A 22061-nucleotide genomic window follows, 5' to 3' on the forward strand; every position below is an offset into this window, starting at 1 on the left:
ACACAGCAAGAGGAACGAAATATGGTAGCACTGTCTCTGTGGTGCCCTGTGACTCCTCACTTGGGGCTCCCCATGAGGTTACTCCAAGAGGGAAGTCCCCATTCCCCAGCTGCACAGAGCCGGGAGGGCAGGATGAGGAGCTGGGAGTGCTGCCTGTTCAGTGCTCTCTTGTCCCTCTGTGCCAGCAGCCACCACCAGCAAGAGGGTCCAGCTGGCCATGTCCTGCTGGACACCCCCCACGGGTGTGACCGCACACCAGGGATGGCAGTAAAGTTGACTTCTACCATCGGACTATGAAACAGGTTGCAGACACAACAGACACGACTGCTTGCAACTGCAGCTCACCACCAATAACCCTTTTACTTGCCTTAACACAAGCAAGCCTTAAGGACAAAAATTACTATCCTAATTCATTTTACTTCTGTAATTTTACTGTATAAACTTTTAAAAACAAAAGCAACTACACCATTTCTAGGCTTCTTGTAAAAACTTACAGGTAACAACTACTAACTTAATGTACTAGCAAATTAGTACTCTGACCAACAATTTAACTAATTCAAGTGGACACTAAGATTGGGGAGGAACAATCCTTTTCTCACACTCAATCAGGTGCTCCATTGGTTACATAATTTCCTGCAGAATATCCTGCGTGAGCAACACTGAGGATCTTTTTGCCTGCTCTTGCCCCAACCACAGTGTGGCACTGGTCCCAGTACAGAGCCTGGACTGGCCCGTTCCCATCCCTATGTTGCCCCCTCTGCACACTGCCTGGCCACTCCAATCATGCAGACACACTCTGCACTGTACTCCAGTTATGCTGTACAAGGTTTCTGACTTGAAAATGCTACAGACATGGTTAGGGAAAACAGGCTACAGCTGATCACCAGAACAAAACACACCTTCAGGTTTAACAGCTTCACACTTCCCCAGGGTACACAGGCCAACTTCCTACCAGCCAGGCAGGCACTTTAACAGGCTGGCTGGTAAACTACCTGCTACTTCAGTAATTTTCCTCTGTGACATGTTATAAAAGCAGCTATGCAAACAAACAAAGGGAAAAAAAGCGAAACTGTTACAGAGGCCAACTCTTCAACTAACTCTGAAGCAACAGACTACAGAGCCACACTGGGAAAACAGAACTGCAGAAAGAAAAAGAAAACATCTCTATAACTCCATCTCAAACCTAGATCATGTATTTTGAAATGAAATAATACCAAATTCTATAAAATTACTTGCTTTTCCCTACTGCAGTATCAGTGTTGCCACTCACAACCAAGGCTTCATTTGCTTTAAATATTTGTTGCTTTTCCCAACATACCACCCTCCTCAGGGCATATACTTCCATGGGAATATGAGCTTTTGCTCCAAATTCTGAAGAGATGCATCTATTCCTCTGGAGCCCAGAAGAAACTTTAAAAACAAACTCTACAGGTTTAAAGTTAATTCCAGTAAATATTCTTTTTTTTTTTTCCTAAAAACCTCCTCATTATGTTACTGGACATACTTCCTAGCCTGGAACTCCCTCTCCTAATCTCCACTGCACAGAAATACAAGTTAGACAGCAGGGTATTCAGCTATTTTGGAATTTCAGTTTTTAGTAAGCAAGCCACTCCCTCAAAGTGACTATATTTTAGGAATCAAAAGCTCAATACAACCACTTGCAGTTTCTGAAGAATACTAAAGCCAGTGACTGCTTGTGCTAACGTAATTTAATTCTCCAAAAGAACTCATTAAAAACTCCACCACTTGAAGCATAACAAACATTCAGCCACTCAGGCTTACCTCTGTCCCTGAGAGCAAAAGCAATTTCACACAGCTATCAAGGATAGGTTATTAGGAATGCCATACTCAAACTGTACTTGCAAGGAAGTGCAAGCCAGCCTTGATATAATTAAATTAATTGGAATTTGGCCAGAAACTCGGGTTATGACAAATCCAAAAGCCAGTCTATCCAACAGTACAATGTGTACTTGTTTATACACTTTTCTACTGCACCATCTGATGACAGGAACGAAAAAAAAATGTGTTTAGGCCAGTGCTTAGCTTTAAACACAAAGAGTTTCATTTAAGTAATTTAAAATAAGTAATTTCTAAACTCCCCTCCTCCACTCTCATACAGAGTAGTTAAAGGATTTTGTCAGAGCTACTCTGTGGCTGTAAGAGCAGTGACTTCTATTATGAAATAATTCAAAGTAACACCTTCCAGTGATATGGAGGTGGAAATTTTAGGTCATATTGTGGCTTCTATACAACTTCGGGCAACTTACTACAAACGTCCCAAAAGCCATTAAATGCTAATATCAGAGACAGTGCACACAAGCAAAATGATGCAAACAGGGAATAAATATAAGCCAGTTGAGAAAAACAAGCTCAGCCAGCACCACTTTAACTGTACTTGGGAGTTTCACAAATAAAGAACGAATCACACCGCAAAAGTTACTGCACAAAGTCGGTTTCTGTAACTGCTCGTGGCCAGGGCCCACAGCAAAAGCAAGATGTGCTGCAGTTTGAGAAAAGCAGCCTCGTCCTGCCTTGCATTTGCTGTGGAATGTCTCAGAGAGGAACATGCAGTCACTTCCTTGTGAGTCAAAGGCCTTGGATGAGTATCAACTGCAACATAACCAATGAGATGCCAAGTGCTAAGCAGAAGTTTTGCAAGTATAAAAACATAACTGTATTTCAAACACCGAGCAATCACAGTAATGTATTTTAAAGTATTTATGCCTCAAGCAAAATCTGTATTATTTTGTTTCAAGAAGAGTCAGTTGTTATTTACTCTTTCAGTTGAACCTCTCCCACAATATTTCAGTCCCTTAAGCTTAAGGTACCTCACTGCACCATATCACATACAAATCAGTACTGCTTAATTAGCATTAGTACTGCTTAGTCCCATATAAAGAAGTGACAGAAAGAATTTTTAAGAGTAAGCTGTTTACTCCTACATCAATGTGTGTGCAAATTCACATTTTTTAACACACAATATGAATAAAAAAAATGCAGTATAGCATTGTTTTAAACTCAAAATTACCATTAAAAACCACAAGCCAAATTTATTACTGTGAAGTACAGTCTGCAATGAAAGTTATCTCGAGAAAAGTAGATTGTTCCTTTGATACCTGACAAAAGGCTTTTAGAAATCCTCATTGATCAAACCATCATTTACCAAAGATTATTTCTTATTTAAAATATGGAAGTCATTAATTTTTATAAATATATAACGATGAATAATAATAATAAAAACATTGCTTTTCTCACCCACACACTAAAAAGACTATTCTGTAGAGGTCTGAAAACACAAATTCCAAAATTACCAAACAGCTGCATATTCAAAAAGAGAACGAATAAAGATGACATTAAAAGTTTTCCAGTAGAGAAGTCAATCATACCTACCTACCAGAACCAGAAATTCTCTTACTATTTTCCTTTAAAATAAAGGAAGGCTCCAGCCCAGGCTGTGGTACTGGGCTCTGCACACAAGTACATGTCTGATTATCTGACAAAAACGTAGTTATTAGTAGTCTTCCAAAAGGTGTCAAGAATGTCGAAAAACTTACAGTGGTTTAATTTCCAATGCTTACAGTGAAACCAAGACATTATTCTACACGTACTAAAGCATCACACGGGCAAAATTGCCTATCCATGTATGTAGTGTTTCGGGCAGGCTAGAATAACTTTCTACAGACACAAATATCATCACCTTTTTCTACCCAGAAATTACATTCCCTCAAGGAGCAATGCCAAGACGAAAACATACCAAAATCAACACCAACAGGGGTTATTTGTCAAATCCCTGATTTACGCCTACCTGGCAAAAGCACTGGTTCCAGCTTTTTAATCCTTGGTTCTGACGCTATGTTCTCTTCAGCCTGGAGAACAAAAAAAAAAGAACACGAGAATTTACTCGAGAATCAGAAACTCCGCCGTCACACACACACCGCAGGTCCGACCTACTCGCGCGAAAAGTTTCTTTCTTTAAACATAAATATGCGTGTGTCAAGTGCAGAGGACGATGACATAAGCCTTCCCTCTGCGGTCCCACGGGCCAGACAACCACCCCGGGCCGACTCGGGGCTGTGCCCGGCTCGGGGCTGTGCCCGGCCCGGGGCAGGTCGATAATGGCAGCAAAACGCGGTTACCTGAGGCAGAAGGTACGACTTGAAGGTAGGTTTGGGCGGCTTGAGGGAGAACATGGTGTCCGCCGGCGGGCGGGCCGGGCCGGGCCCCGCAGCTGGTGCCGACCCGCCGGCTCAGGCCCGGCGCCCGCTCGGGGCTGCGCTCCCGTCACACGGCGGGGGCGGCCCCGGCGCCTTCCCTCCTTCCCCTGCTTCCCCTCCTTCCCCCAGGGAGGAGCCAGCGGGATGGGCAGGCCCAGGGCAGGCCCAGGGCAGCCCCGGCACCGGCTCAGCGCGGCCCCGGCCCGGGCCTTCCCCGCTGACGGCCGGCACGGGCCTGTGCGGGCGCGGGGCGGGTCCCACAGATCGCCGGGATCTGGGGCATAGCGGGGCGTGCGGGGTTTGTTGCCGCCCGGGGCTGTCGCGGGGCAGCGGGGAAAATCCAGCTCCGGCACGGGGCGGGGAAAGAGGGTGAGGCCCTGGCGCAGGGAGGCTGTGGGTGCCCCAGCCTGGAGTGAGCAAGGCCAGGCTGGATAAGGCCCTGAGCAGCCTGGTTTAGTAGGAGGTGTAGGGGGCTGGGACTAGGTGATCTTTAAGATCCTTTCCAGCCCCTCAGCGTTCTGTGAATCAGCTACTGCTGCAGAGCTGTTCCACTGCTGCCCTTGGCACAGGGAGTACAGGGGTGGGCGTGGTGGGGGGTGATGCCCAGGCACCCTCCTGCTCCATGCTGCCATCCTGCTGATGTCCAACAGCCCTTCAAGCTTTCCAGGCACTCCTGGATTGCCCACCTGAGCTTTTCCAGAATGTGGAAATAATGTGGTCATCCACGTGAACTGCCTAAATCCATCACTGCCATCTCTTTGATAAGGAGGAATCTGAGTGACTGCTCACGTGTTCTTAGTGGCCCATGGCACCCGTAAGGGTCCGTACTGCAGGTGTTTGTGTGAGCACTGACTGCAGGGGGCTTGGCCTGCACAGTGGAAATACCTCCTACAAGGAGCAACAGGTTGGATGGTAATGTGGTTTAATAGAGATCCTTAGACTGAGACTGAGACACAGTTCATCAGCTGTGAGATCTAAGGAAGGGGGAAGAGTCTGGGTTCTAATATCACTGACATAAAGACACCAAAGAACTAGAAGGCTCCAGAAAAACGGACACATTTTTAGACACAAGATGACACATGCAGCACCCAATGTCAGCTGCAGGGTCAAGGTCTTCCCTCATTGATAGAAAGCACATTGCATTGCATTATAGCCCCTGGGATTTTTGGTGAAATCAGAGGGTGGGCATTCAATGAAAGAACAGGCTTTAGGGCACAATCTTGATTTCACAACGTAGGTGAGATGCCCCACTGATGCCAGCAGGAAGGTTTGACTGAACAGTGAGGGGGGAAACGATCCCCTGGCACCTGCCTAGACTGAAGAAAGAAGCTCATGTGCATACCCTTAATGCTGTTCAACAGGCCAGGGGAGAGCACCAACAAGCACCTCCATAACACCACAGTGCTCTTGGACTTGTAGGCAGAGAAAGTAAAAACAATCTCACTGTGTGCTTTTTAAAACAAATGCACCTCCCTGCACAAAGGTCTCATTTGGTGTTGGCAGACAGTTCACTTTATCCTCTAATTTCACATATAGGTCTTTATTTTATGCTGCAAACGTCACTGTGTAAGTGGCATTCCTGAGCCTGGCATGGCTCAGCCCCAGCCCGGCCACTGCAGAGTGCACTGAGCTGCAGATGCTGCTGGTGGTGTGGAGTGCCCAACAGTGCTGGGAGAGAAGGCACAGCTCCTCTCCTGCTGCTGACCTGCCCCTGTCACACCCTAAATCCCCTGGATGTTTGATACTGTGGAAGTTACCCTCATCCTTATCCTTCTTGAGAGTTTTTTGTTCATATTCAGAACATTGTTGAAAGGGAATTAAAATCAGAAAAGGGGGAAGAGAAAGTGAGGGGATGAGGAAGAAGGCAGAAACTGCCCAAATCTGCCAGACTTGAAATTGCATATAGCAAATCTGCCAGTGATATTAAAAATGGCAATTATTTATACTCCATCAGAATCACAAGAGTGTTTCTGCATCAGCACAGAGCCTTCTGAGGAGTAGCTGCAAAAGCAATCTTACTCCTGAGGGAATGATCATAGGATAGCACAGATTTCCATTAAGGATTGCACTGACACATTGAAATTGCAGTGCTGTTCTAAAAAGGAACAAACAAAACCAAAACTAAGCTCTCAAAAGATTTGTGAGGATTGCTGTTGGAATGGGTCACAAGTTGCCATTGGAAGAGTTTTATGCCAGTGGGAAAAAAAGCTGATTTGACAGAAGTGAGTACTTTGGAGGAGCAAGTTCATTCTGTCACAACTTGCAGTGGGATGCAGACAGGCAGAGCAGGACAGGCAAGCAGAGCAGGGTAGCCAGGCAGGGCAGGGCAGGCAAGGCGAGCACAATAGGTAGTTGTGGGGATGGCAGGGTAGGGCAGGGAGGGAAATCCTCTGGATCCCCTGACTCCTTTTTGGCAGTGCACTCAACTGCCTGCCCATCTCTGGCCATCCCAGCTTTGCCTCACTTGCTCACTTTCTTCAAATAGTTCTGCTAAGCCCCAGGTTTCTGAGAGTGCCTTTGTTCTATGAGAACAGTCTTGAAAGGATAGTGGAAAGACAGCTATGCAACAAAGCCAGCTGAACTGAAAAGACTGCAGATGTCTATTTTTATTTTCATTATTTTAAAAACTATCACTTTTTACTCAGTACAATTATTTTCTTTGCCTCAACCTTGTTATTCAGTGATACCTCCCGTGTGCTAGACTGACCAGGACTCTTACAGTTGCCCACCAGCCTGGCCTGCTCTCCTTGTGGTATCACATCCCTCCCCGTACACTGTGTGGGTCTCCCAGGGCCTCTTTTTACCTGCAGTGCAATTGTTACAGTGAAGATAATTATCTGCTTAGCTCTGCCTGTGGTGCATAGCCTGCTGTACTCCCTGCACACCAGGTCAGGGATCTTCCTAAAAGGTCTGGTACAACTTCCCAAGGCAGCTCTGTGGCTGGGGAAGTATTTTGGCCTGTGCAATGCATGAGGGCAGGGGTTAGGTCAGAGCAGATTTTCACAATGGTCCCTTTTGATCTCTCAGATTAGAGAATGGCTTTCATTACACATGTTCAAGAACAGGTTAGACCACCATCTGCCACTTGTGCTATTGGCATAGCTGAACTGGGCTCAGTGCAGATGATCTCTTCCAGGCCTGCATTTCTATGGCAACTTACATGTTTTCATAGTTCTCTGAAGTCTGGTTGAATTACTGGCTTGAACTCCAAGACAAAAGGACATAGGTGTTGTCTGACTTCACAGCTGAGCCTCATGCCCAGAGCTGCAGCAAGTCTGCAAAGGCAGGAATTCACTGGTGGCATCTGTTCTAGTTTTCACTGAAAGTGTTACAGTTTATTACTTTACCTGGACAGCTCTCTACCTGTGCACTCAATGGTTTGTGCACCCAACTTGCCTTGGCCTGCGCTCAGAAGTGAGGGACTTTGGCTGAGGACTTGTGAGGAAGCCAGCCCTACAGGTTTGTTCCCTTATAGAATAAAATCATTGTGCCTTAAATTTATTAAGTTGTTGGGGAAAAAAAAGTCTTTCTTGAGTGTCCTTGATGAAGATCCAGGAGAATAATATTTAAAATGTCATTATTTATATAAAACGGCAACTTTGGCAGTCTTGGCCAAAGACATACAGAAGACACAAAACAAAAAATTATGCAGAGGTTTTAGTTTCTTGAGGAAAAAAGCCTCCTTTGCAAGGCACACCTGCAAGGTGGGGGTGGTCCTCAGTGTGGAGATTGAATGATATGGAGTTTTGCTATGTCACATAAGGCTACTTGTCTTAATCATTCTGTAGTTTTACTTGCCCAGAGTTACTTGGTGCTAATTATCAGTCCAATGTTCTACCTTGGCTTGGACCATTTCACATAGGTATTGTGACAATGACTATTGCATTACTAATGCTACTAAACTAGAGTCCAATCTTTTTTCATGGCCATTTTCGAAGGCTGTTGGTCTGCTCAGGTAATAGCTTGCTGATCACAGAAGTCCAGTTAGGGCAAGAAAAGGGAGGTGGTTGCATCTCCAGTGCAGGATGAAGCACTGCAGTTTCACAGGGGTTTTCATGTTGAAGAGACAACAGAGGAGCAGGCACGTGAAATTACACCACCCCTTTTTCATAAACGCCAACACCAAGCACAAGGTGGATACAGGCACTTAAATATTTTGGCTAAACAACTGCAAAGAATAATTTAAAGCCTATTATCATGGCATACCTTACATCCATTGTAAAGATACAGGACATCAACTATAAAGCACCACTTTGCCATATCAAATTTTGTTTCTGCAGATAAGGCTAAAAGTTGAAAAAAGTGAAAGAAAATTGCAGTTTTAAGAAAATCTGTGGTTTTTGTCTTACTTCTCTCAAGTCTTGTGGTTTGTCAGCCAATCCGAACTACTGCTGGGTACTGGTTTTTGACCACTCCATCCCCCAGTTCCTGGAACCAGTTGAAATGGCCTTTAAATGGCCACATCAAACAGGTTCTTACATCACTTTTGCCTTTCTGTCTGATCCTGGATTGCAATGGGGGACCAAACCCCCCAGTTGGGCTGCATTTTCAGCTTAGGTGACTGCTGCATGTGATAGAATATTTATCTGCAATGGTTGCAGTGAGAGGAAAACACCTCTAGGGCTAATGTAGCCTCATAGCCCAGTAAACAGAGGTTAATTGTCACTCCCAGTAACAGGCCATGGGCTTTCTGCTGACTCTGCAGGGGCTCAGGACCAGGCTTGTCGGGACTGCTTTGCCTGAACTTGCCTCAACCTGCCTCCAGCAGTCCCCTCGTTTGTTCAGCTGTGAAAGCAATTTTTCTAATGACTAGGAAATTCAAGTGTATTTGTAAGATTTGAAGGCCAGTGATGAAAATCAAGATATAAAGTTTGTAGCAAACATAAAATTGCCCCTAAGCAAGCAAAAAATAAAGAAACATAAACAAACAACATCAACATCATGCTAACCCTAGAAATGACCTGGGATGCTGACAGTATTTCCTCACTATCCCCACTGCAGCCACTAACTGTTAGACCCAGAGCAAATTTGAATATACCATCAAAAAAAGGGGTAGAAAGTAGGAAGTGTGCATAGATCAACTCATTGAGTATTTTTTCCTGTAGTAGTATGGTAGTATTCTTTTCTCTCTTTTTGTCTCTCCTCTCTTCTTCTTCGATCTAGACTAATAATAATTCATATTATTAGTGTTAAAATTCACTGCACTAACAATACATTCCTGACTTTACAAACACGTTGTGTCTCCTTTTTGCTCAATACAGCTTTTGAGTGTAACTGTAGTTTAACTAGAAGTGACCCACCGGACAGGACAGTGCTGCAGGAGCAAAATGGGGGACCCCAGACCTGTGTCCAAGTGCTGCTGTTGCTCTGAAAGCTCACCTTCTCCCCATCAATGGCTTGGCAGCAAACTGGCTTTGTGTCAATGGGTTCACTGCCCAGAATACCCTGAGCAGGGCACAGTCCTGTCAATCCTGCAAAGCTAATGAAATAATCCTGTTACCATCCCTGGTCACACATCCTCCTCAGGTTCCTGTTTTCTGACAAGGCCTTGCAGATACCTGTATTCTTTTTATTTTTATTTAGAAGGACAGACAAATATTTTGCCAAAGACGATAGTGAAGCCCAGAACCTTGGAAAGCATCCAAAGAAGCAGCATGGAGAAACCACAGTTGGAAGGTTTCAATGGCTACTTTAATGAATTAGTAAATATATGGAAAATGGACTTTCTTGGTTCTCAGGTATCAAAATCCAGTGTCTAAAATGGAAAGAGTGACTCTGCAACAGAAGAGGCTTGCAAGATCAAAGTTAAGTTAGTCCCCGAATGATGCAATGTAAAAAGGGGTAATTCATGGAATCAGCTGGTAGGGTTATGAACCTGCCTTTGTGAAGATTACAATTAGTCACCGTGTTTAAAACATTTGCCTTGAGGGAAAGGGAAATGTCTGTATTGCAAGATATAGGAAGGTGAACAAATTTAAATTGCCTCAGTGTAATATCTCTGCACGGACACAGCCTTAGAGCACAGACTCTTCAGGCTCGACCTGGCTCAGTACAGGTCAAGCACACAATAAATCATGGCAATGGCATTCACAGTGACACTGCTGTGAAGTCACCAGGTACTCAGCAGTGCAGGGGTTACATCCTCCTGAAAAGCAGTATTAAACATGGCTCTTCAGAAATGCAAATTCTCTGCCTGCCCCCTTTCAACCAGTATTCAGGAAAGCAGGCAGACATGCAAATGTGCTGCTCATTATTCTGTTTAGTGAGCTCCAAATCTACTGGTCTTCTATGCACATACAAAGCCATATTTGAGTCTTATTAAAATGGCTGAAATGACTCTGCAAAGCCAGTGTGGTTACTTCACATTTAGTGGCAGAGAGGTTGTCATTCACTTCATGCTATGCAAGAGCACAGCAAATATCCAAACCTTTTAAAATCATCCCCCTATAAAGAATTTTATGGAAAACTACTGGCAAATGTTGAAAAAGAAAATTTCTTAGAAAATGTTTGGCCCGTGTACTGCAAAAGAAGAAATAGATATGTGAAGTGTTTGGATATTACAGTGAAAAAATTGTTATACTGAATTAACTTACTATATTTTTCATGTGTTTCTTTATAAATATTTTTACACGAAGGAAGTAAATAAATACAAAGGTAAAATGTTTCTGTTTGAAATCTACATGCTATCAGACAAATTTTCCATGTAAATGCTAAAAAAATTAAGTGGTCAAAAGCATGATTAACACACATTTTACAAAGACAACATAACAAGAGGTATGCAACACTGTACTCCATTCCACAATGCTCACTGCTTGTTTAGCACAGTGCTGAAAAGCTGCATCCCTTTGTGTTTGTTAATGAACCCATTCCCGTGAATGTGCAGGCAAACAATAAAAAGGCATTGGCAAACTGGAGGCTATTTTAACCACATATACACAATGGCTATGTAGTTGCACAGAATGATAACACAGAAGTAAACGTGGAAGTGAAACAACTTCGAATGTCATTGTTTTTACAAAATGCCAAGTTCCCTGAAGTTGAAAAGAGAAGCCCACATGAAAAGAGAAATGTCAACACTGTTCCAACAGTAGTGAAACCAGTAAACCTGCTGATAAGACCAAGCTAGCAAAAAGCCATAGTAAATGATGACTGAACTTTCAGAAATGTCCATGCACTTTCCATGACCATTCAGTTTGGTAACAGTACTTCAAGGTATAAGTATGGATGGAGTACGAAAATATATTACACACAATAAAATCAGATGCCATCAATGTATTTATAGAGCCTTCCATCAATCCTGCATTTCAAAATGCTGTAAGCAGCATTATCAAGGAGGACACTGACCTGCAGACTGTGGGGCTGATGGTGAGAGAAAAAATATATTCTGTCTATTCAAAATAGTACATGAATAAGTCTGATGGTTAATGAGTGAACATAAAGCTTTGACCAATATTCTGTGAACAAGTAGGATGCCTTTAACTACTTTTCTTTCTTGTCTGTTCAATGGTAAGCATCCCCTGCAAAGAGAGGTGCTGAGTATTTGAAAAATCCGAATTCCTAAAAGTTAACAGGGAGGAATGAGGAAAATAACATCATACTATTATGAAGTAACTTATGAAAACCAAGTACTTAGAATGCCACCGTTGAGACAAGTGTGCTGCGTAAATCTGTATAAATAGATGTGGATTTCCAGTCTTAGTCATCAAGGGATAGAAAAGACTTCTTTTCCCCATTGACATTTGCTTTTGAAATTTACTCAAGAAAATGTATAGAATTTCTATTCTCATCTGGAAAATTTATCTTTTGTTTAGACTGACTCCTAGAAACTGTTTCTTGTTCCTCATGTGTTGTCATAACGAGATTGCAAAATGAAAGTTGAATTTGTCACAGTAGATTTGGTTCAAGAACAGATTGGCTACATTTTGATCTCACCTGATCAGAACACCTTTCCTGTTTTGTTTTGATTTGTTTTTCCTTGCAGGCATTTAAGAAAAGCCAGATTCTTATTCTACATGGACTTCTATTGTAATCCTCATTTATACAAAACACTAATGCAGATCTTGGATTTGTGTTATTAAAATCTCCATGTACTTCATATTCTTAGAAACTCCTCAAACATTTTGAAACAATGATCACTGTTTTTCAACAGTTTAAGGCTGTCAGCATGCTTTGGGACGGGGACAGATATGGTCCTGAAAGCAAGATTCTGCCATTAAAGTTCAAGGACAGGTTATGTCTACAGGTAGCTTTCCAGGTCAGATTTGGCCACTCTGACCTATTTTAGTGGATAAAACCTGCTATGTTGGCCACTCTGAAGGGGAAGCTAAGCAGCATGCATGAAATCAGAAGGGAAAGAGGGGACTGCATAATTTTCCCTTGCCTCCAACAATTTTTTTTTATCTGAAAAAAACCCCATGGCCACAAAGAAACCAGCTGCATAAGTAAGGGTAAAAACTAAGACTGGTTAAAAATTAGTTAAGTTTAAGAAGTCTTCCAATAAAAAAGAAGAAAAAAATTTTCTAAATTATTATATTATTGTCCTTCCTGTAAGAGCTTTCATAAAGAGCTTGTCAGTAAATGAGCTTATGAGGGAGGCTGAAATGGAAAAAAGAAAGATCTATATTGTCGGCATCTGTGAACTGTACCTACTTTTTGTCTGCCCCTGACACAGTATCTCCCTTTCACCCAACCCAGCAAGCATTTATTTAAGAACAGAACATATATCTATTAAGTTTAAAAGAAAAGAAACAAAAATATCCAAAATTCTTTCTTATAAATTAATTTTCAAATCCGTAATTTATTCAATTTGCCATGCTGATTTCTTGCCTGTCAGTAAAACAGAGGCCAAAAGCCACTTTAACATTCAGTTTCTGTGGATGCATTTTCTTGCCTAGTTTTCTGTTCTTCTCTTGCACTGCCAAATGGTCCCACCAAATTAGTTACACTGCTGGCATGTCCTGGTCTTTTTAATTTGTCCTTTACAGACTTGGCTTTCCGAGAATGGCTGTGCAAACTCTTTGAACGTACTGGTGGGAGCCCAGAAGTCCTTTCTGGCTTTACTGACAGTAAATTCTCTTTCTCAGCCTTGACAGTGGCAGGCATAGGGGTGTAAGAGGCACTCATACCTGCTTCACCAGCATTACTATCATCATCTGTGTCCATCTGTAACTGCTTCTCCTCTGCTTGCCTTTCTGCTTCAGAGACAAGACCAGGGTATTCTGGAGGACATTCTTGAGAAAGCTGCTGTTCAACTTCATATTTCCACTCTGTGGCCCACTGTTCAATCGTAGAAGGGCACACCTGATCCATAATGGTGCTATATTCTGTGGTCCAGTTGTTAACTCCTCCAACCAGCTTCCCACCTTGTGCAAATATAAAGCTCCTTGACTTCATCATAGTGGTTTGACAAGCACTGAAAGTTTCAGGAGGAAAATAGCGCATTGCTTTAGATTTTTCCAAGGGATAAGAGATGGTGGCTTCTAACTTGGTACGTTCTACTTTTAACTGAGTGTTCGGAAAATCTGATCCTGCTACTGACTGGCTGTTTGTAACAGCATCCATCTGGTTTATACTTTGAGGAACCATTCCATTGCTACTGAAAATCCCCTGCTTTTCATTCCCCAAGCCACCTGACTGAGAATGGGGTCTGGAATCACTCTGTGCAATATCTAACGTAGATTTACTGTGATCTGCTGTGGTGACTGCATTAGCACTAGAGCTGTGATGGGGACTGCTGTGGTGTTCTGGAACCAGCATCTTTGGGTCTGCTCCATCTTCTTTGGCACCAATAGAGTGGGCTTTTCTCCGCAGTCCCATGGCTGGTGACATAGGAGTGGCACTGTCATCAAAGGTCAGCTCATCTCCACCGACCTGGTACCTGTACAAGCTGTAGCCATCAGAGCTGTTGACACTGCTCTGCCTCAGCAGATAAGCAGCATCACACTCGGACGAGGCCCGTGAGCGCGGGTACGTCAGCTCGGACTTGTCGATCCCTGCCAGCTTCTCCAGGGCATTCACCATCCGACCGGAGAGCTCCTCCAGCTGCGAGAGCCGCAGGTCGACTGTTTGCAGAGAAGCTTTCATAAAATGCTCTCTCTCATTCACTTCTTCCAGCCTCATAGACATATTTTCAACTCTGTTGGGTATAAAAGAGGAAGCACAGACCAGAGCCTGTAGAATGGTGCAGTAACCCATTAAAGGCACCCAGCTCCACATTCCTTCCTCAGGCAGCAATTCTGTGGTACATGCCATGCCTCATTCTTTTTGCCTATGTGTAGCATCAAAAGCATGTGCATTTTCTTGTTATCTATGCTTTCCATACACCATATTAGAGGGCTATTTGGACTTTGCTCTGCCAGGAGAGTCCAAGAGTTGTAGCCCTCAGGGACAGTCTACTATTAACACTTCTGCATGTGCCACCCACCGCATGCTCAGCTGTCTTTTCACTGTGAAGCATCAATTAATTACATGAAAAGTACTTTCTAATGACATACTCCCAAGGTGACTTAAAACAACATCAAAGCATGTTGTAAAACAGGTTTTGTAGCTGTATTAGAGAGAACATATGCTGGTGTTGATGGGATTGCTTTAGCTCTTGAAATACCTTTCTATTATGTATCAGCTGAAGGGAGTGGAACTGTCCTCCAGTTCAATTACAGTAATACTTTTCCCAGTTTTCTCTTATCATTTATATCATAATGGATATGATGGTACTAGAAAAATGCATATAAAAGTAATTCATTAGAATGTGACTTAGAGATCTAGTAAATCAACTGTGGAAATTAAATCACATCCTTTTGCTCTCACACACAAAAGATGACGAAGCATCTGGAGCAAGAAGCCATGAGAAATAAGCAAATCTGCTTTGTGGCCACAGACCATAGTGAATCAGTGAGGCTTACCAGCCCTGCTTTATTCTCTACCACAATACCTAGGATTTTGACAAATTGCCATGGATAAATAGTGCAAGAGAAACTACCCAAATACACAGAGCAGATTTAATTTCCTTCTCTAGTCTCAAATTTCACATTTAATAATGCAAGATGCTCAGGGCCTCTGTCAAGAGAAAGATACTTATCTGTTAAAGAATTATATGGCTCACAGAGCTATTTTAAAAGAAATATTAAAAGGAAGATATATATTAATATAGATATAGATGTATATAGATATATATAGAAATATATATGTGGAGTACTTCATCATCAGAATACCACGTAGTAGATTAAGGTGAAAGAGGGTTTAAACTGTGTATAATTTTTATTACAGGGAGAATTTTTCATCATTTCAAGAAAGTGACAAAAACCCCCATCTCTTGAGTTCCTTACATCTCCTAACAGAACAGGCAGAGCTTTTGGGAGCAGTCCTGCCAAGTGACCTGGTAAAAAAGCCCAGCTGCCACTATCACTGTGTGCTTACACAGCAATATGCAAACGTTTCCTAGTCCTCAGAATAGCTTAATGATTTACATGAGAATATTCCCTGTCTTTTAAAAGGGGAAGTTCATGCTAAATGCCTTGTTCAAAGCTTCCAAGAGAATCTGTGGCAGAAATTAAAAATTCAGCAGCTGTGGGTGCCAGACCTCAGTATAAACCACAGGGAAGAACCTTCAGTGCTTTTGTCATTAATCTCCAACATGTTTCTCAGGATTGGATGAACAAGTGGCAATTTACTCAGATAGAAATTGTAACTGTGATCCTCAGATGGGCGAGAGGTAAAAAATTCATTCTTATAACAAAGCTACCCAAACCAGCAGATTTAGTGACATGCCAGCAGGAACAGCACAAAGCTTGCTCTTGTGACAGATGCACCTGCTCAGGTAGTTACTTGGGATTCAGATCACCTTCTGAGTTGGTGATGGTTTTCTTCAAGATCTAAATCTTTTGTATTTTAACTCAACTGTGGTTATAAAGAGATACAAAAAAGCAAATACTGTGTGGATTTTTTCCTTATAATAGGTACCTTTCAGAGGTAACTCTGATGCGTTCATCATTGGATGATTGCTGCTCGTCCTCTTTGTCCTGGAAGTATTCTTCCACACACTCCTCTTCAAACTCATACAGTTTTTTTAGCTCTTCATCATTCAGAAATAACTCTGTGCAAAAAAGAAGAACAAAATAGGAGTTTTTCTGAACTTCTGGTAGGCAATTTAAATCCAATTTGGCAGTTTATTTTGGACATGGGCATATTGCAGATTCTACTCCTGCACTAAATGAACAGATGATTTTTTAAATATGGAATGAGCACGTAGCCAAAGACAGACCCAGCTGTGAAGGCAATGGAATGCATTATGACCATCATGTCCTGTGACCATCCACTGGGCCTTATATGTTCTCAATGACTTTTGCACTTTTCAGCAGCAAGTGCTGTGCGTTGAACAAACTGAGCAACCTTTACAAGACAAAGACTAAGGCAAGCTCTGCCAGTTTGAGTGTTCCTTCACTCAAATATTGTTCTTAGAAGGATGCCAGTTGTAGGCAACAGATAAACTAACAGATTGTTCACATATATTCTTTGGATAATGTTCAGAAATGTATAACCATGTAAGAAAAATCCAAGGGGAATATAAGCTCTTGGGAACATTTTATCCTTTATTTGAATTTGTCTCTTTGCATTTGGAAGGAAGGTTACATTTAACTTTTTCCTTTTTCTTTTTCCTATTGTGCAAAAATGTTTCCTGTGAAATGTAGAAATAGAGGGATAATTGTGAATATGTGATTATTTCCATGAGGCATATAATGAAAATAATAATTAACAGTTGCAGGGTAGGTTAGAAGTCTCCTCACAGTTTCCCTGTGAAATGACAAAAAAATCTCCAAATGATAGTGGGGATACTCTTAGTCACAGGTTGCTCACAATCACAGCTGACACTATAGATGACATTAAAACTGTGATCCCTTCTTCTCAATTTCCTTTATGCCCTTCCCAACATGGACTTCGCTAGAACTTGGTAACCCACTGGATTGAGTAGATACTATCTCACTGTTTTAAGAAAGCCTGTTAAAGAAAGTCTTCATTAGCATCATAAAATTGCATGTTCTCAGATGCCCCCGCTGCCCAAGAGCTGTTAACTTGACACAAATCTTGGCCCACACTGTCTTCTGCAAATACACTTGATTGCACACATGAACCAATAGTTCAGTGTTGCAAAAAGGTGGTGCTTTCTGCTGAGAGGGTGCAAAGAGCTCAATTTAGAGAAGATTTCTCTCATACTCAGTCCCCTGTCACGCTCATCCTGGTCTCCATCCCCCTTCTTGCAGCGACAGCAGATTCTCTTGATGATGATGTAGATGTGGCTGAAGATGATCATGGGTGGAGGCAGGACAGGCCTGTCGTGGAATGTCATGATCAGCTGGTACCGCTGGAACTTCCACACTTGGTTGGATATTGATTTTACCTCAAAGAAGGTATTGCTGAAAGGAAACATGGGTACAGGTGCTATTAGGTCTCTAATTTTACTTATCATTGAGCAAATACTCTGTTGAAAAAAAGCAGCAGCTAAATAACAACATGGAGCTACAGGACCTGCTTGGTTCAGCTCCTTGTTGGTGCTACTGAACTGACAATTAACTTGAACTCATGATTTCACCACTCCTTCTGAGGGTACAAACAAGAAGTGCTCTGCATCCCTTATGCACCACCCAGAACAGTCCTCCTCTGGGATCATTTGCTCCTACTGTATAAATCCTTTAAGTGTCAGTGAAAAGAGACTTGCACAATTTATGCATCACATAATTGGTATTCTGGGGCTTGGTTATGAACTATTTCTTTTACCACATGCCAGTATTTGATGCTACACAAAGTATTAAATCCCTGAAAAGTATTTTGTATGCTAAACTCAGAAGCTGCACATAGTTTGCCTTTAATATGTTAATCAGCTTGACCTACATAGAAGACTTTTCAAGTTTCACAAAATGTCCTAAATTTAAACTTTATTCACTCAAACTTCTGACTTGAAAACATGGTGCATATTCTTGTAAAGGAATTTATTCTTGGAAGCCTCATCATTTTTACAGCAAAATAAGGTGTGTTGTAATGATGGTTTATTTTGAAATTCAGTGAATATGAAGCAATATAAGTGATAGTATTCAATCCAGAGATAACAATAGTCACAGTTATGAAATACCAACTAAGGGAAAACAGACTTGATATTCTGTCATAGAAAAAACTTCTCGAGCTATTTTAAAGTATGCTCAGACAGCTCACTCCACTTGTATGATGGTGATGATATTTGCACTTCCTTTTTTATATTTTCTGTCCACTTTTCTAACTTCATGTTCTTTAGAATATCTCCATTCATAAAACCAGTTAAAACACCTCTCTGAAACCAGAGAGTTCCTGTGTACACAGAGCTTTTGCTTTCTTTAGGTTAGGTACACATGAGATTATTTACCAATGATAAATAACAATCTGCCTTCATTCTGTGTCTCCTTTCTAGCAGGATCCCAGCCCCCTGCACCACGCTGGCACGGCAGGAGTTAACAGCATGACCTACTTCCCAAACTGCTGATTCCTTGGTCCTTCAGCCAATAATAGCTCCCATTGTGAGATCCTTCCCTTCTCCCCCAGCTAAGTGACTGGCATTCCAGTCCTTTGAAATTCGTGACCTTTTAAGCTCCATACATCCAATGAAAGACAGGCTTTGTGCTTGTGACACCAGCTTCCTATGCCAACAGGCAAAAATGGATCACCTGCTTTTTTCAGGTGCTGTGTTCAGAAAGTATTACCAGCAAGTAGTTATTCCCTTTTTTTTTATTATTCCCTAAATCATGAGAGGAAATCCATGCAGTGTAACGTAGGTAGGAAGAACAAGCTGCAGAAATTTATGTAGTTTTACTCCAGAGTAGTCTAAATATAGATACAGATAAATATAGATAGTGCACACTGCTTGGCCACAGACCTTGGCAACATGTAGCCATCCTTCCTGTTGGTTCAGGCAATATAGACTCTTTTTTTAGGTCTTATAAGAATTCTGCAAGGCCCTAATTTCTTTTTCTAAATGAAAAACAAAACAGGAAGAATGAAGAAAAAACAAGCCAGATGGTGTAGTGGGAATGCCTCCTGCTTTGGGTGCTGAGATATATGTGCTCTTCTATCGCAGAGTCAGCAGCCAGTGGCTCCATGGGCTTTATCCTGTGCATAGCAGGTTTCATGGATTCTGTTTCTCGTCTTTCCAGAGCAATCTTGAGGCCTGTCATTACCCATTAAAAGGTAATTGCAAGTAGCCAGATTCTCTCTTATGCGTTACTGCAATTGCTGGAAAAAAAGGCACCTTTCCTCCCCTCCTGCCCAGTGTGCACACTACTGCCAGGATTTGTCAGTCATACCCAGAACCATTAGATTCTGAAATGCAAAACCTTGCAAAATCAGCTGATGGGTTCTCAAAGAAATTTTATCTCAACAATAAGAAAAAGATCCATGATCATTTACATACTTGAAGACAGCAATCAGCAGGTTTACCAACAGGATATTTGCTACCAAGAGGTAACAGGCCATGATGGCAGGAGTGAGCCAGGCCCCTGGGATACACGGAGGGAGGCGTTTACCATCATCATCATAAAGATTGTCCCCACAAGGAGCTGAAGAAAAAACAGGAAAGGCATTTTTCACAAACCACCTGATATTCCAAAAAACACTGTTCACATTTATTTAATGATGAGACATGCATAAAATTTGCCAAATTTTGTCAGTTTATTTCCAGTAGCAAGTATATATAATTTCTACTTCAAATTCTGCTTCTAACTACAGCTTATAAAAACAATTTCCTGTATTAATGAACGGAGAGGCAGCTCCAAGTTTACTGTACAATGTGGCTTTCTCTTCAAATTCATTTGGATTTTCTTTTTCTCATACTAATAGTTTAGGACAAGATCTTCATATGAATAAAACATTAATAGTGGAATTAAAAAAAATTCTTCAACCAAGCTTGTGTGCATACCTTGCCAAAGATACAAAAGGATTGGCTTGGTGGTCCCTGATTGCTGAGCATAAATTAAACTTCTACTGGGGCCCTGAATGTATTAAATAGGCTTTTAATGACCCTGGACCAGCTTTACTGGGGGTCTACATGTACACCCTCTGTGTGCACGTCTCAGTCCTGCCTCCAGGAGGGACCTTGGACCTGTGGGAGTGCCCTGGATGGACCCTCTGGCCCTGTCTCCTTTTGCCTCTTACTGACCCCCTGGACAGATCCTACACTATTCCTTGGCCTATCTGGGGCTGTTAATGTTACCAGCAGGCCAGTGGTACCACACAGATAAAGTTATAAAATGAAAATGATATAGTGACAGCAAAATAGACCACTGAGAATGAGACAAAAAGTGAGAATATTGAGCAAACCAATATAAAATGATTGCCTGAAGTAATTCTAAGAATACACAAGTTGTCTTGGAGTTGGGTAAATGAAGCCAGTTTGTTCTGACCTTAAGTGCCAGCATACCTGATTTCAAATACAAGGTTAGCTTTTGGAACCATTTAGTAGCAGGTAAAGCGTTTGTCAACCGCAGGTTCTTTAGCTGAAATCTTAGCAAATACTAAGTCTGACACCATGTTCATTACAGATTTAGTTTATGTGAACATTTATTTGAAAACAGACTAATCTTATTTCCTGTGGACTGAAAGAGATATTTAGACTATAATTAATAACATTTATTTTACTTGTTTCTCAAACATCAGACTTATATTTTTCCAGGTTTTCCTAAGAAAAGTATAACAGAAATGTTAAGCAAATTGTAATTTTATTCAAAAGGACCAATGAAAGTACTGCTAAAAAACCAGCAACATTGTATCTATGTAATCAAAGGGAATTAGTTATACAATGCCACTTATGCATCATAATTTAAAAAACCTGATTATTTTACTGTTGGTGTACTAGAAACAAGTCTTAGCAACCACATGAACTCAATTAAAACCTTTGATCTGCATTCAGGATTAAAATAAAATATTTTTCCTCTGCTTATTTTCAAATGAAAGTATTACAGTAGATAAACAAGATTCACACCTGAATATTGGATGAGTGCTATAATTAAAATGTGAGAAACTAGTCAAGAAAAAGATTAATGAACATATTCAGCTAAATGAGATAATCAGGTCCCCACAGACACTTACGATTAATTTCCATGGCATAGACTGAAGAGCATTCCAAGGAACGAAAGAGAAAAGGAGGCAGGGAGAGAAAGAGAATAATAAAGAAACAAGACCAAAAAAAGTGCTTGAAAATACAGTTCTGCTGCCAAGAAAAGATAAGCAACTCAAATGTCAGAACAGTAGAGACATATGCCTCGAAACAATGTCTTTGTTAAAAATGCATTGCATTCTGCAATTTCCTTTTCATGCTGTTTTCTCCAAATGTTACATATGGCAGCGAATTAATGACAGTAATAAAATATCACAAAATGCTCCTGGCAGATGATCATTTAAATATAGAGGATATTTCAGGCAAGTAAACAAAACTGGCATCACCATGAACACGAAACAATTCAAAACTATCACACAAAAATCGTTCTTTTAGCTATTATGGAAACATTTCCTCCCTTTTTTCTCTTTCCTTTTTTTTTTTTTTTTAAAGAACCACTCTGGCTTTGAGTCTGTCAGATGTTTCTTTTGAATAGCTATGTTTCCATTAATAGTCAAGATATTTGTATGCTGTAATAACATCAGTATCATTAAAGCCCATTTTGACTACCAGTGTGGATACTTGCTTGCCAGTTCCTAAAGGGTGATTGTAAGAAAAATCTCACTAGTGAAAGAAACTCAGCCAGGCTTCTCTATTGTTTAAGAATGTGATGCTGTTGAGCACCAGATGCCGTGAACTTCTTGCTCATGGATGTCTTCTAAACAGAGTGAACCACA

General features: G+C 41.5%; 2 protein-coding genes and 1 long non-coding RNA gene across 8 annotated transcripts in view; 1 reads left to right on the top strand and 2 right to left on the bottom strand.

Annotated features, from left to right (window-relative positions):
• The window catches only part of MTMR10 (myotubularin related protein 10), a 32201-nt gene extending 27880 nt beyond the window's left edge, over positions 1-4321 (bottom strand). Inside the window, exons 1-2 of the mRNA XM_051770498.1 lie at positions 4137-4321; positions 3806-3866 (exon numbers count right to left, since the gene is read on the bottom strand). Of these exons, the coding sequence (XP_051626458.1) occupies positions 3806-3866; positions 4137-4190 (115 nt within the window). The 5' untranslated portion in view covers positions 4191-4321. The remainder of the gene's footprint in view (positions 1-3805; positions 3867-4136) is intronic.
• On the top strand, positions 3907-19596 carry LOC127462151 (uncharacterized). Its single transcript, XR_007900319.1, has 3 exons — positions 3907-4161; positions 17471-17617; positions 18649-19596. It is a non-coding gene; the product is annotated as an uncharacterized LOC127462151 (long non-coding RNA).
• TRPM1 (transient receptor potential cation channel subfamily M member 1) overlaps positions 10804-22061 on the bottom strand; it is a 97515-nt gene continuing 86257 nt past the window's right edge. For 4 of the 6 annotated variants that reach the window (XM_051770471.1, XM_051770468.1, XM_051770469.1 and 1 more), the window contains 5 exons: positions 21318-21338; positions 19645-19789; positions 17424-17623; positions 16173-16305; positions 10804-14349 (listed from right to left, as the gene is read on the bottom strand). In XM_051770471.1, the coding sequence (XP_051626431.1) occupies positions 13071-14349; positions 16173-16305; positions 17424-17623; positions 19645-19789; positions 21318-21338 (1778 nt within the window). In that variant the 3' untranslated portion in view covers positions 10804-13070. The remainder of the gene's footprint in view (positions 14350-16172; positions 16306-17423; positions 17624-19644; positions 19790-21317; positions 21339-22061) is intronic. The other 2 variants (XM_051770473.1, XM_051770472.1) reach the window with 1 other exon arrangement.

The sequence above is a fragment of the Manacus candei genome, unplaced genomic scaffold, assembly GCF_025592945.1.
Source record: "Manacus candei isolate 608988 ecotype Guabito, Panama unplaced genomic scaffold, ASM2559294v1 h1tg000119l, whole genome shotgun sequence".
Lineage (NCBI taxonomy): Eukaryota > Metazoa > Chordata > Aves > Passeriformes > Pipridae > Manacus > Manacus candei.